Source organism: Uloborus diversus, chromosome 1 (assembly GCF_026930045.1).
Source record: "Uloborus diversus isolate 005 chromosome 1, Udiv.v.3.1, whole genome shotgun sequence".
NCBI lineage: Eukaryota > Metazoa > Arthropoda > Arachnida > Araneae > Uloboridae > Uloborus > Uloborus diversus.
Window position 1 is genome coordinate 241,765,045 of NC_072731.1, and position 14,755 is coordinate 241,779,799.

The 14,755-nt window shown below is 32.1% G+C and overlaps 1 protein-coding gene across 1 annotated transcript in view; it reads right to left on the reverse strand.

The window, feature by feature from the left end:
- LOC129226177 (mitochondrial sodium/calcium exchanger protein-like) overlaps positions 1–14,755 on the reverse strand; it is a 72,171-nt gene that overhangs the window by 22,256 nt on the left and 35,160 nt on the right. The window contains exons 7-11 of the mRNA XM_054860780.1: positions 14,562–14,664; positions 12,649–12,816; positions 11,002–11,151; positions 10,585–10,662; positions 4,291–4,422 (exon numbers count right to left, since the gene is read on the reverse strand). Of these exons, the coding sequence (XP_054716755.1) occupies positions 4,291–4,422; positions 10,585–10,662; positions 11,002–11,151; positions 12,649–12,816; positions 14,562–14,664 (631 nt within the window). The remainder of the gene's footprint in view (positions 1–4,290; positions 4,423–10,584; positions 10,663–11,001; positions 11,152–12,648; positions 12,817–14,561; positions 14,665–14,755) is intronic.

A 14,755-nucleotide genomic window follows, 5' to 3' on the forward strand; every position in this document is an offset into this window, starting at 1 on the left:
CACCACCGCCGCTGAAAATGACGCAACATCCAAACTGAATACAAGAGAATAATAACCACAATCCTCTCCAATGCCAGAAAAGATTGTGTGTCAAAATTTTCACGCGGTTTCGTGAAGGTGGCGTAAAAATCGTTCTGCTTAAGGTTTTTATAGTTACTTAAGTTTTATTCGCGCATTTTATGCTACTCTCTTCTCTTTTTTGCTGCTACGTCTTCTTGGGTGAGTTAAGCCATTATTGTGCTTTCCGTTCGTCGAGTTATGTTCGAAATGTATTCCAACCTATTTCGGGTTATTTACGTCTGGAAAATGTGGTTATACGCTGCGAAGTAGTTTTATGAGATGTCCTTGTCATTTGAAAGCATTTCTTTTTTTTTAAAGAATGATAGTTTTGAACCATTGCTGGATTGATAGCAAATAAAAATATTTAAATAAAAAACAAATTGAATTTATACTATTTCTAACATCTTTGGTCCTCACCAAAACGTAAGTTTTTTCGTCTTGAAATGTATTTGAAGAGAAGGCAAACTTTAAAAAATTTAACATATTTACGTTTTTTTCAATTCGGTATTCATTCTGCTATCAATGTATTGCGTGTAAAGAGAGAATAGCTTACATTTACGAAGGACAGTTATTCTGAAAATTTCCAGGGGGGGGTTGCAAAGGGTACTTTTTGTAATCATACCGAAAAACCAGCAAAACCACGCCCACTTACATCTAAATACATTAATTTTCTAAAGACATTGGGGCAATTGACCCCCATCCTGATGCCTCCCCCTATGGGCCTGCATATGTAACCAATCAGCTCTAAATATTGCAACAGGTTTCGAGTTTCAAAGCAAATTTTAGAAATGCTACCACGCGAGCGAAAGAACTCGAAGCACACAAAAGCAAGGGGCGGCTGCAAAACACATGCACAGACTTACCTCAATCTTTCGAACATTAGCAAGAAGCCGCCAACAATTTTAATGTGACGCTACACGAATTCTTTTGCTTGCTGTCGTGCTCAAGCGGATGGCAGACCGATATTGCGAAATTAGCATAAGAAATACTTTACGTTACACACGATTTACGTCTTTACGTTACACGATTAAAATATTTGCACAAAGTCTTATAAAAACTTGTAATTATTTGTCGAATTTGAAAGAAAACATTCAAAATCTTCAAAAAAACTATAAAGTAATTTTTTTCAACTCACGAGTATCACCAAAATAACTTACCGACACTGGCCTAGGGCATATACCAACGATTTGTAGGATTTGTTGCAAATAAAAATTTTCAGAGTTCATCAAAGCCTCTTTTTTGTGATATTATTAGCAAATTTACTACATAGATATTTTGAGATAAAAAACATTACTGATAAAATACTGCTTTTATGACTGACATTTTGGTATATTCTCTTGATAACTTAAAAATCAGGTGATAATATTTTGAGTTATCGTTTTTGAAGGGAGCAAATTTAACCCAAAAACTCATTTCGAGAAAAATGCACTTCAAGTTTAAACTTCTAATGTTTTTGCCATACGTTATGCAATTTCAAAGATCTCTGTTTGTAACGAACGTAGAGATCAATTAATTGAAGACCAATTGTTAAGCTACAAAACTGATTAATCCAATAAATTTATTTTAGAATATTGTGCAATAGTCATTTTAATGCGTTTAGAAAATTTAAATAAATAAAATGAAAAAAAAAACTTTCTGACAAATTAAAGTTTTCACGATCAAGAATTGCAGCCAAGTTATACTCCGTGCTCCTGAATGCAATTGTCCTGCATGAGTTCTATAGTTCCTTTTTAGCCTACTTTCCCAGTAAAAGTCAGAAAAAGAAGAAAAAAGCATGAAAGAAGGCTTAATGCATCTTAAAAATATCGCGAAAAACAAAAAAAAAAAATCAAAAATAAGTAAAATAATTAAATAAATATTGAAAAATTGAAAATTGGAACGTAGGGTATTGAGATGGGGAAAAATGTCTGTCGGTCTGTCTGTCGGTCTGTCGGTCTGTCTGTCTGTCCCCCCCTAATAACTTTTGAATGAATAGTCCGATTCGAACAAACATTTTTTTGTTCGAAAGATCTCGGCGAGGACACCTCATTCCCATATTTCACTTTTTGATTTGAACTATTTTTTGTTCAATTTTGAACAGTTCAAAAAAATTTAACATTAGCGCCTATGGGGAAATTCAAGGCAATTCCGAACTGTGAGGCGAATTTGCTTCAAACAAACTTTGTAGGAAAAAGCTTTTGATGAAAAACTTGTATGTAAAATATCTTTTTGATCTGAACAATTTTCCGTTCAATTTTGAACAGTTCAAATCCCTTAACATTAGCGCCTACGGGGAAACTGAAAGTCAATGTAGATTCCGTAGTTGAAGGCGGATTTAATTCAAACAAATTTTGTTGGAAACAGCTCTTGACGCCAAACTTCAGACTCCGACTCCGAGAATTTAGGGGCACCTGACTCCGACTCGACTCCTGTGCCCGATAATTAATCGGACTCGAACTCCACGACTTCGACTCTGACTTCGTAGCTTTGGCAAAAATTTATACACGGAGGACAGATGACTGACTCCGATTTTTGGATATTCGACTCCGACTCCTTTATCCCAAAATAAGATTGACTCCTCAGCTGTGGTTTTAACTGTGAACTAATTATTGTTGATATGACTTGTTTTTATTTTCACGCTAAAGTTTTAATTTAGGCATTCAGTTTTCGGCGAATAAACTCGAAGTCATTCATGTTTCTACATAAAGATATACGCAGACGATTTTTTTTTTGACAATGAAAATTATTTCTTTAAGTTGACATTTTATTGTTTTTATTTATTTTTGTAATTGCATTAATTCATTTAAAAGATTATTTTTGGCAACAGGAGAAAAAGAAACGATTTTTTAATATGATGTATTTATTTCAATAAGCTTATTAATTTTAATTATTATTTTTTCGTTTTGAAAACTGTTAAAGAATTTCTTTAATGGAAAAAAGTGTATTAGCTGCTTTGTTTGAAAGGTGCTTTTTTTTTTTAAAGATGAGTGAGGAATATTTTATTCCTAGAAATCAGCTTATGATATTAAAAAAATATGTTTGAAACAATTTGCGATTTTAGCTATTTTTGAGAATATTGATCAGGTAGTAGAAAGTAGTATGGGTATATGGGAAAGTAGGCTCGTTTAGTTCTGGACAGAACTTCTTGTTGGATTTTTAACTCATTCTCCGATTAAAAACTAACCAGTTCATGAATTTAATAAGCCTTTGTAAAATATTTTTCGCAACAGTTTATGACGTGACTACGGTGCTCTCTTTGATCGCGTTAAAGTTCTTATATAAGACTTATATAGTAGCCATGGCTCGCATGAACCGTATTTTTGAAAAAAGAAAGAGACCACAGTAAGTTATTTTTGAAATGATAAAATCAAATGGCACTTTAGTTATAAATGTGTGTTCGCATTGAAAAATCATCGCAGAACATATTGAGTCCTTTTCTTGAAACTTTTGTTGAGTTATCTTACATTCTTGGTTGGATTTAAGATAAAGAGGTATTATGGACGAAAGGTTTACCTTTTTTGTTTCAAATATTATTCTGTTAAATTTAAAGTTATTTTTTAAAATCCTTGAAGTTTTTCAAAGAATATTATTTTTTTATGTCAAAATATACGGCCGAATTTCCGATGAATTTTCACAAAAATTAAGGTTGTATGATTATTTTTGATTCTGATATTCACATAAAGGATCATATGACTGGCCGGACCAATCACAGGGTCAACAAAGTAAGAAAAAACAACGTAGAAAAAAAGCACAAATTGCCAATTACAGCAGACACGTGTTTCGGCGTTACAGGGAATGCCTTTTTCAATGCAAAAAGTAATGAGCTTATGGATGAAAAGAGATCCGACCGTTTGTCTTTTGTCCCTGTAACGCCGAAACACGTGTCTGCTGTAATTGGCAATTTGTGCTTTTTTTCGACGTTGTTTTTTCTTACTTTACTCTTCAGCACAAAGGTACATAATAAAATTAAGGGGTGGTAATTGAAAGGTACATAATAAATTCAGCACAAAGATACACATAAGGTTTATTTATCTTACAGGGTCAATAGTTTACTCCTTACTGAGGCCTTAGTGAGATCAATAAGTAATCTTCTTGATTACTCAAAAAAAAAAAAAAAAAGTTACCAAGTTCCAAACAAGAAATATCGAGCAAAACGAATAAACAGATAAATAAAATGCTAAATTGTTGAATAACATAAAATACAGCATTGCATTATTTTCTATCTCCAAAAAAATTACAAAGCAATATTACCATTATTATTACCGTTGTTTTCAATCGTGTATAAACTGAGTTTGTTCATTGAAAGTCGGCGAGATTCCAGAGCTAGATTCGCTTTGGATAGGCGACGTCCATCCAACCACTCAAAACCACCGAAGTAAAAAGCTGTAACGAAACAAAGGAGAGATTGCTTTTGTGATAAAGTGAACACTAAAAAACTGAATCAACAAATCTATAATAGTCAAAATACTTAAGGCACAACAAATTATGCTTTCAGTCTAGTTTCACCACTTAAGCGGGTCCGGGACACATTTTGAAATTTTTTTTATTATGTACTTTAGAGTTTTGAAATTTTTTGCACTGATTCATCATTTATTTAATAAGCAAAATCATAACATAAATATGAAAAAAAATATTTTTTATTTAAATTTAATTAGTTTTTTTCAAAAAAAATGGGGTTGCTTTAAATTGCTATAACTCAAAATATTGTTGGTCAATTTTCAATTTTTTTTCAAAAAAGTATGCACAAATATCTAAGCTTTAATTTTTATTCGGCGATTTTAAAAATATTGATTCAATAAAAAATAAAAAATAATTGAAGAAAATTTTCGAAAAATTCGAAGATACTTTTTTTAAAAAAATCATAATTTTTGCAGTAAACGTTTTTTTTAAATTCGTCGAATAAAAATTAAAGTAAACTGCTTGAAAAAGATATGCTCCAAGTTTCATTACTTTATCTCTATCGGTTCCTGACTTATAAGAGTTTGAATGCAAGAAATCGGGAAAAATTGCATCATGGAGAAAAACGCGTTTAAAGTTTTAAAGTTAAGTACACATTAGTTAGATGCATGCAACAAAAATAACTATATCTTTCGTTCTATTTAAGGTAGAAATAAGATTCAAACGTCTTCTTAAGACGAAAAAAACGGAGCAATTTTTCAAATTATAAAAAAAAAATTGCAAAATTTGAGGATTTTTGTGTCCCGGACCCCCTTAATTTTCGTTTTTAGGTCATATTGTGTCCATAAATAAGCATATGTTTTTCTAACTAATTTTGTTTTCAAATTTAATTACAAAAGCTCAAAGCTAGAGTCAAAAATTTTTCAAGTATTGTACTCATTAGTTTATGTTAATGTTTAATCATATTGTTTTTACTCAACTCAACCTCGGTTATTTAACCATGTAACTTTGTAACCCATTTTACATGAAACTGGTTTATAGTAATTTTACAACCAATGCATTACTAGAAAACTTTCACTACAGTGAACACTAAAAATATGACATAACTATCGGACAAAACAGTTCAGTAGTTAAACGATATGCATCACATTCTGAGAGCATAAATATATTTTTCATAGCAGAAAAAAAAATCTTTAAGAAAAAATTAGTTTTTATTACAAAACGTGTATTTTTACAACGTTCTTCTTCTTTTTTTTTCTTTTTTTTACCAAAAAAAAAGTATTAATATCATGCTTGAAAACATCTAACGAGAAATGTATATTTTTACCTTAACGTTGAATTCACAAGTTACGGCTACTGAAAGCTATTCTTTGTTTTCGTTACTCGAATATTTTATGCACAGGAGTTGGATGGAAGATGCACTCTACCTTCACCAAATACCACTATCTGAAGCTTCATTCTCCTCCATCATTCCTCACTTTTTATTCTTCACACTAAGTCAGCACATGAACACTTAGCTAATAGAGCTAAGCTTTTCTTTCTTTTTTTTTTTTTTTTTCAAGGCATGTAAATACTCCATCACAGTCTGCCGATGAGTGAAATTCATTTTTAAGGAGTGAAAAAAAACCCGCTAACGTGAGGTCCACAATCCGTAAAAAATCTAAGAATAAAAATATAAGATGGTAAAGAAAGACGAGATGTGTGCTATTTTTACTTTTAACATTTAGAATACTTGACATTTCGCGTTAAAAAATGGCAAAAAATTCAATTGTAAAATACGTATCCAATTGCTTTCCTTTCTTTTTCTTTTTTTTTTCATTTTACAGGGTGCTAAATTTTTACTTAAAATTCAAGGTGATAAAAATATCTCTGCACACAACCCTGTTGGAGTAGATTCGATAGATATTACTCAAATGAAATAAGGTGGAGTGTGGTAAATGTGTTCTCATTTGGAAACTATGATGGCTAGCTGTTCCATTAGTATTTGTCTTGAAAGTACTAATAAGAAACCATACCCAAGTGTGAATCACCGATTGGAATAAAACCTTGCCCATCAATAGAACACTTTAAAATATTGAACTCTTTTTTTTTTTTTTTAATCTTCAACAAACACTTTTAACGGGATGAAACAACCCCTAAATATTGGATAATTGGGATATTAGAGGGTGCAATATATTCTATTTTTTAATTTTAATTACAAAAATTCAAATGATGGTTAAAAATTTAAGAAAACTAAACAAGCTAAAGTTGATGTGTTTAAGGATTTTTCTGAAAATACGATTTATAGGGGTAAACCATCCCCCAACCCCCCTCATCATTTCCAATTTCAATAAAATTTGATATGAAGAACACATATGACAAAATAAGTAATCCTGCCAATTTTTAGATTTCTATTTTGAAAATTGCTCAAAACATAAGCCTGTAAAGAAACTAGAAATGTGCGAAAAAAATTAAAAATGTATTGCTACAAATGACAGTGACTTCTGCCCTAATTATAGGAGAATGAAAATACAAAAACTGTTGTAAAACTAAAAAATAGATCTTTCTATTGATATATTACATGACTTTCATACGATAGATTTGTTTCAAGGTCATTCACCGTAATGGGGTAAGATTGCGAAGGATGGTTTACCCCTATTAATAGCATTTTCTGTAAAATCCTGAAACACAACAACTTTACTTCGCAGTAACTTACCACCCTAAGCCATGGCTCAGGCAGAAATACATAAAATACACAGCCTGCTCAGTTATTCCATCCGAGGACTGCAATTTCGTGCTTTTTAGCACTCAACAGCCCGGAATAGGGCAGTAACTTACTGCAAAACACCTAGCTTTGCCTTCAATCTTTGAGTTGAACCTCACCGTTGCTGCGGTCACTTGTCTGATGTGCTAATTCTACATTAGCTACCAGTTTGTTTGGCTCCCTTGGCTCCTTTAAGAGGTTTTCCGCCTCCAGCTCAGTTACTTTCTATTCCGGGCTGTCGAGTGCTAAAGAGCACGAATCTGCAGTCCTCGGATGGAATGACTGAGCTGGTGGTGTATTTTATCTGCATCAACTTTAGCTTGTTTAGTTTTTTCAAATTTTCTATCATTATTTGAAGTTTTGTAATTACAATTTAAAATATTAGAATATATTGTACCCTCTAATATCCCGATTATCCAATCTTTAGGGGTAAGTTTTACCCCGTTAAAAGTATTTGTTGCCGGGAAAAAAAATACGAGTTATACTTGTAAGTGCCAAGAGCACGTCTCAGATGGCAGTACTGTTCATTCTGGCTACATAACTTTACTTTTTTTTTATTCAGCTTTGTGTTTAGCAGCGTACTTCACACATTATTGTAAAAGAAACTTCGAAAAAATTATGATACATTTTTAATTTCTAATGAATGATAAAATCGACAGAAAGTAAAAGAAATAATTAATTTTGGTTTACGGATAGCCCTCAAGTTGAATTTTGTTGAAAATGATACGCATTTACCACTCTGCAACTTAAGTAAAATAAAACTACGAGAACGTAAAATTTTACAAGAAATCATCTTTCTCGCTACTGCAACTAAATTGTTTTGGCCAGTCGACAATGGTACTTTATTTTCTCAAGTATTGAAAGTTTCACAACTAAACCTACCTAGCCGCTTAACCCCAATGGTCCTGTTTTCTTCCAGTCACGTCAACAGAAGAATAAAAATCTTTAATAGACCTCATAAATGCTTGAGAAAGAAAGTCTGAATGTGTTTATATGAATGTGGAAAATGTACCTACGTAAAGGAAAATTCCTGCATCTGTAAACACACCATTTCCCTTTTACTATCTGTCTTTTGTTTATTAACCAATTTTAAAAACAAATCCGCTTGATTTAAGTATTTATAAACACGATACGGAGCATTAGTATTTTAGTATCATTTTAAGATTTAAAAAGAGGTTGTAAGATTGAAGGATTTTTTTTACTCCTAAGGCTGCCATTTTCATTGTGTCACAGAAACTTTAATTTTGAAATGGAGGTAACAAAAACTAACTCGTCATGTGCTAATAATTCTTTAAAAATTATTATTGGTCCTTTTATGTTACTTGTATCTCGGACAAAAGTTTTGAAGAAACCTATTGCTTCGTTTTGCTTAATTTTCCGATAACTGATGCGTTTAGCATTAAGTTACCGCCCCTAAAATGACTCTAATTTTCTCTATCCAATCAGAATTACCTTGTGACTCTGTAACTCAGAATGCCTTTCACTTCTGTCACACCAAAAACATTGCGGCATCAAAATGCGCGGCAATTCACTGGAATGCAATCGAATTCATTTTTGTTTAAAATTGTATTCCCCCCTCCCCCCCCCAAAAAAAAACAAGTCTATCATTAACTTCGTCTACCTATGGTAAATGTACCAATAATAGGACATCTGCTTTAATAGGTAGAAAATATTTATAAGACTATTTATAAGACCCTAATACAAACAAATGAATGAAAATAACTATTATAAAGAAAGTCTAAGAGGTGACCTTTTTTTAAGAATGGTGACCTGTGTTTTCAATGTTGGCTAATTTCTGGAACACAAATTACTTTTTAGTTTGATGTTTAGTATATTCTTTCCTTAAACTTTTTACATGGCTTTGAATGTGATGAACCAAATAATAAACATTTTTGATACACTTGTGGCTTATATTACTAAGAAAACCAAGTGGTTCACTTTAAAAAAGTGTTCGGTTACTTCGTGAATATTTAAATGCATTGGCAAAAGCAGCTAATTTTGGAATAAGCACACAAATTTAAGCGGCCCAATTCAGAAGTGCCCATTACCGCTACGTCTGAAATTTAGTATGCCATTACTAGAGCACAGAGAAGGTTAAGAAATATTTTTTCTTTTTTGTAAATTAAGGGATATTTCTGTTGGTGTTTTGTAATAATAATAATAATATATGAAGGTTCTAGCAATTATGGCTAAATAATCTTATAACAGATTTCTCGAAAACTTTTATTGTAACTGACTTAATTGGCTAGTTATAGGTACATTTTCCTTATGAAACGTCAAAGTTTATGTCCCATCAGGCGACTAAACAAATTGTACAAACAATTGATGTTAGAACATCCTCCTGAGCAGAATCATAAGTTTTTAAAGTTCATTATGCTACATACATACACCTCGTAATTCTCTTTAGATGATTAACTATCGTGAAAGATAAAGACACATTTGTTTTTATACTAGTCAACAGATACAAATTAAGCAAATCTTTACCCTTGTTGTGCATAGCGTAATATTAATGCTGCTTGTTTATTAATTTATTTATTTTGTTAAATGCTAACTACAAAAATAATAATAATAACAATAATAATGCCCAAAAATAAGTTAAAACATATATTTCTCTCCGTTACGATTTTGTTGGACTATTTTCATTACAGAAATGAAAGTTTAATTACGAAAGCAAATCGCTTTGATACGGCACGTATATATTGAGTACACTAGCTCTTCGGCTATTGTTAACAGGCTGCATATTCGGAATGACTTTTTAAGAGTTACGAGGTAGTTCACTAGAAAATAATTCAAAGAATTACTCTTTTTGCGTCATGCTAAGTGCTGTCAAACTCGAAGATTCCAGATGCAGAAGGCTATCGTTTCGGGGAATTCTCCCTCGAGGAAAATTATGTTTTCTTTTTATTCGAAATGAGAAATAAATCTCATTGCTCCAGTGATCATAAATAAAATTGCTGTTTAAAATCATGTACGACATTTGAAGAAAATAAAAGGAATGTCAAAGATAATTATCTAAAAGCATAATTAATTACATCTTTAAGGGATATATATTACGTCAAGAAAGCTTTGGCTTTTACTGAAATTTAGCGGAACACGAGGCTTGACTTTATATGGGTCATAAGAGCTGGATTTTTATCCAAACATATTTTTAGATTTTTTCCCTTTATATATTACAGAATGGTAATACAGACTTAGTATGCGAAATGCATTTAAATCATGTCAAATTCATCATTAGGGACGATGAATATATATATATAAACCTATTGAAAAATATGAAAGCGAATTCAATGCCATCGTACATTCCATAAAAATTCTTCACCCAATAGGATTTAGCACACAGCATCTTAAAGGCAAAATACAGTTGCATCCAGAAAACAAACACAATTATATTATGAAATAGTTACCTTTCAGTACAACAGCTTTTCCTTCTGATTCGTCATCAAAACTTTTATTTTTAACCTTGCACACTTCTTCATCTCCTTCTACACAAGAAAAACATTCTTTTACAAACATTTCATTTCAAACATTTCACTGAGGGCGTCCAAATATTAATGATGATGATGATAAAAAAATGATAATGAAAATCGATGCTGATTATAATAATAATAACAACAATAATGTTACTGTTAATAATTTTAATAACAATGCAACAACTTTTCATAACGATAACATCTGTTTTGCTGATCAAAAAGTACCAATATTCTGCTAGTTTGCATTTTTTGCATTCACGAAACCATATTAATCAATGCACTTTATGAGTACAACAGCAACAATGAGAGAACCCCACGAGAAAAAAGAAATAAATATTGACCGTGTCTTACTTTTTTTGTTCGGTTCTTTTTCAGGTTTTTCCTTGTCACAATTACTGTTTTCTGTTGTAGACGTCTTCTCTTTTTGCTTTTGTCCTCTTACGTAGATAGCACGGCTACTCAAGACCACAACAATATAGAAGAAGTACAGCACGACGAAGCCTAGTGTGGAAAAGGAGAAACAGTGCTACTGAACGTATATTGCTACGGATACACAACATGAATTGGGTTGTAAAGAGTATGTTTTCTTTAATTTAAAAAAAAATGTATTTTTATTTCGATGTCAAATGTATGACATCTAAGTAGCATGTCTCCCCTAAAAGCTAAGTCATCAATATTGTTTCAAACTTTTCGCTAAGTCTTTACTATAAAATAGCCGATTTCATACAATACGATGCAAGTAACATGGTCTACTAATAATATAATGCAAAACCATATACTTTTTTTTATATTATTATTAGTAGTAGTAAGAAGTGGCGTAGTTAAAGGGGAACGGTTTAGAAACAACCATGAAATCACAGGCTGTGTATGCAATACTGATGCCAAACTGAAAAAAAAACTCTGTATGAATGATTATGTATTTCCTAGTGCTAAAAAAAGTTAATTTTGGACTTCTTCTAGTATAGCAGCTACTCCCTGATTCAGAGGTCAAGAAATTGTTAAAAATAGACATTTAACACTGATAAATTCAATGTTCACTTCCCACTACTTACTATTATTATCGGGACCAATTACTGACAGGGACGTGCATAGAAATTTTGGGGCCCGTCCCAATTGACTTCTACGGTCCCCCCTCCATGTTGTGAACCCCTACGTCCCTACATATATTTCACCCCTCATTTTAAAAATCTCGAGCTCCCTTCAGGTCGGGTCCGGGCCAACAGGTGTCCCTTCTCTCCCCCTTCCTTGGCACGCCCCAGATTACTGATTGAGTGACATTTATGAGTTCTCTGTTGATTCTTATCTATTTTACATGGAAATTAAAACTAATAAGTTTTAACATGCCGAAAACTAAGCTAAGTTTATTTTCTGATCACTCCTGTTGTAATCGAAAGAATAAAAAGTACCATAATCCAAGAGTTTTGCAGATTGAGATATGAAAAAAAAAAGAAAATGCAATAATATGCAAAATTCTTAGAAGACCCAACAGTACTTCTGAATTTTGTTAACCGTTGTTTTTTATCACATGGGACTCTAAAAAAAGCATCCATTTTTTTTTCTTTTGCCCATTTAGCTCTTTAAAAGATTTTTTTTTCTCAAATAAAAAAAAATCCAAAACTTTGTTCAAAGTTACCATGTTTTTTCAATTATACTTCTTACTTTTTTATTTTTATTTATTTATTTATTTATTTATTTTATTTATTTATTTATTTATTTATTTATTGAAATTTGAAAGCTAATTGGAACATATATGTTTTTCTAGTAATCGGTATGCCCACTTTTCATGAATAATTACACTAGTGAAAACCATTTACCTTATTTGAAAAAAGAGAGAGAGAGAGCGAAATTTAATTGTTTTCAAGAAATGTAAAGCATAAAAAAGGTGTTCACATATTTTAAAGTTTTCGTAAAACTGAAATTTAAAAAATATTGAAATTCAGTTTTCATTACTTCATATGGGTATTTAATATCAACAGATTTGAAAATTCTAGGTCTTACCAATGCCATGATATAAATAGGATCTCCCCGTGAAGAAGAGTCCAAACGTCCAGCCAATAGCAACCAAATAAAATCCGACATCCCTCAGGAATGGGCGACTCATTAAACTGAACGGCTGAGTTAGGAACACAGCACCTGCAACAACTGATGTGACGAAAACACCCGCACCTACAGCAAGGAAATTGTTTTTCAATGAATATTTCCTAAACTTACTTTTGTTGTTATTTTTTTACCGAAATAAAAGTCTACGTGTAAAGTAAGAGTTTAACATTTAGTATACAGTGGTGGTAAAAAAAAATTGCATCACCCGCGCCGCAAAGGAGAGGAATATCTTCCCGAATGCATTCAACACACAGTCAAGCATCCTGTATCTCAGATGATTTGGGAATGTATTTCTGATCAAATAGTTGGTGAGCTTCACTTTGTGCAAGGAACAGTGGACGCTCAGGTGTATATTGGTCTTTTGGAAGAGAAATTGCGTTTTACTATCCGGGATCACTTTACTTCAATTCCAAACGTCATTTTCCAGGATGATTCTGCTTTGTGCCATAGGGCAAAACTGGTAAGTAACAATTTAAAAACCTTTATCCTGCCGTTAGACTTAAATTGTCATGGGGTTAAGTAGCTTTTTCTCTCTTAACTCACACGCAGGTTCAGAAATGGAAAAATGAGCATGGGATCAGCAGTTTGCCTTGGCCCGGAAACAGCCCCGATCTATGTAAACAATTATCGGATTCCTGCTGTTAAATGTTTATTTCATAAGTTTTGCTGAATTTCACATACATTCATCGTTAATCGGTCGACCAAATCTTCTCACATAATCCCATTGTTGTGAAAATGCGAGGGTGATGCGATTTTTTTACCAGCACTGTACATCCAGTATTTCTTGGCAAGAAATACTGCGCACAGTGTGTACCTTACGTCAAGTTTGATCTCGGCGAGGGCACCTCATTCCCATAATTCATTTTTTGATTTGGATAATTTTTCGCTCATTTTGAAATTTTTAAAAACATTTAAAATTAGCGACTACGAAAAATTTTAAAACAAAACCCGAATATTAAGGCAGATTTGCTTCCAACAAACTTAAGTTTTAAAAATTTCTTGATGAAAAACATGTATAGATAAGATTTTTATGGTTTGAACAATTTTTCGTTCAGTTTGAAAAAGTTAAGAAAAAACCTTAACTTTAGCAACTACTGGGAATTTTAAGGTCAATACAGATTCCGAACTTAAGGACATAAATTGCTTTAAATAATTTTTTTGCTACTTTTGACTCTTGATTGAAAAAATTTTCTGCTTCATGAAAACGACGAGAAGCGTTGGTGGGAGTATAGTGGGGCAGTGTTTTACGGTACCTAAAACATTTTCCACTAGAAAGTAACCATTTTAGAATAATGCGAAGTAAATATATTTTAGAATAATTAGATTAAAATTAATTTATGAATAAGCATTGATTTTAATGAGATTTATTGAAACTTTTTTTTAAATTACATTTACGTACACCTAAAAAGTGTTTTAACTAGTTCATTTATCTAATGATACTGTTATATTATTACTGATGAATATTTCTTACCAATTGAAACTAAGCTGAATTACTCAGGTTGTTTGTTCTTCAAACATGTAATAACACTCTGAAATTACCAAAACCTATGGCTTGTGAGGGTGTAAAGGGAAGTAGGACCCTTTGTGACAAAGTGGAGGGAGTCAAATATGCTGAAAAAATTACGTCATTTGTGGACAGTCCCTTGAGTATTGCGTAAAACATTTGTGTTTTGAATTTGTGCAAAACTCATCAGAACTTATAACTTTTATGGCGATCAGCGAAACCCACCCCATTTATTGATGAAACCATCAGTTGTTGAAAACAATTCATCTGCATCATGTTGTAAAACTCTTATTTGAATGCATATTACCTACTAAACTTGCAACAGCAAGCTCTGCAGATGCCTTCTGTAGACCAGCTACTGATGAGAAGATGTCAGGCGAACCATTGCCAAACGCTAGTAGCGTTACGCCCTATCTATCGATAAGGAAAATCACACAACACGCACACACACACACACACTACTTTATCCTTAATAATTAAAAAGCAACAATTAAGCAACAA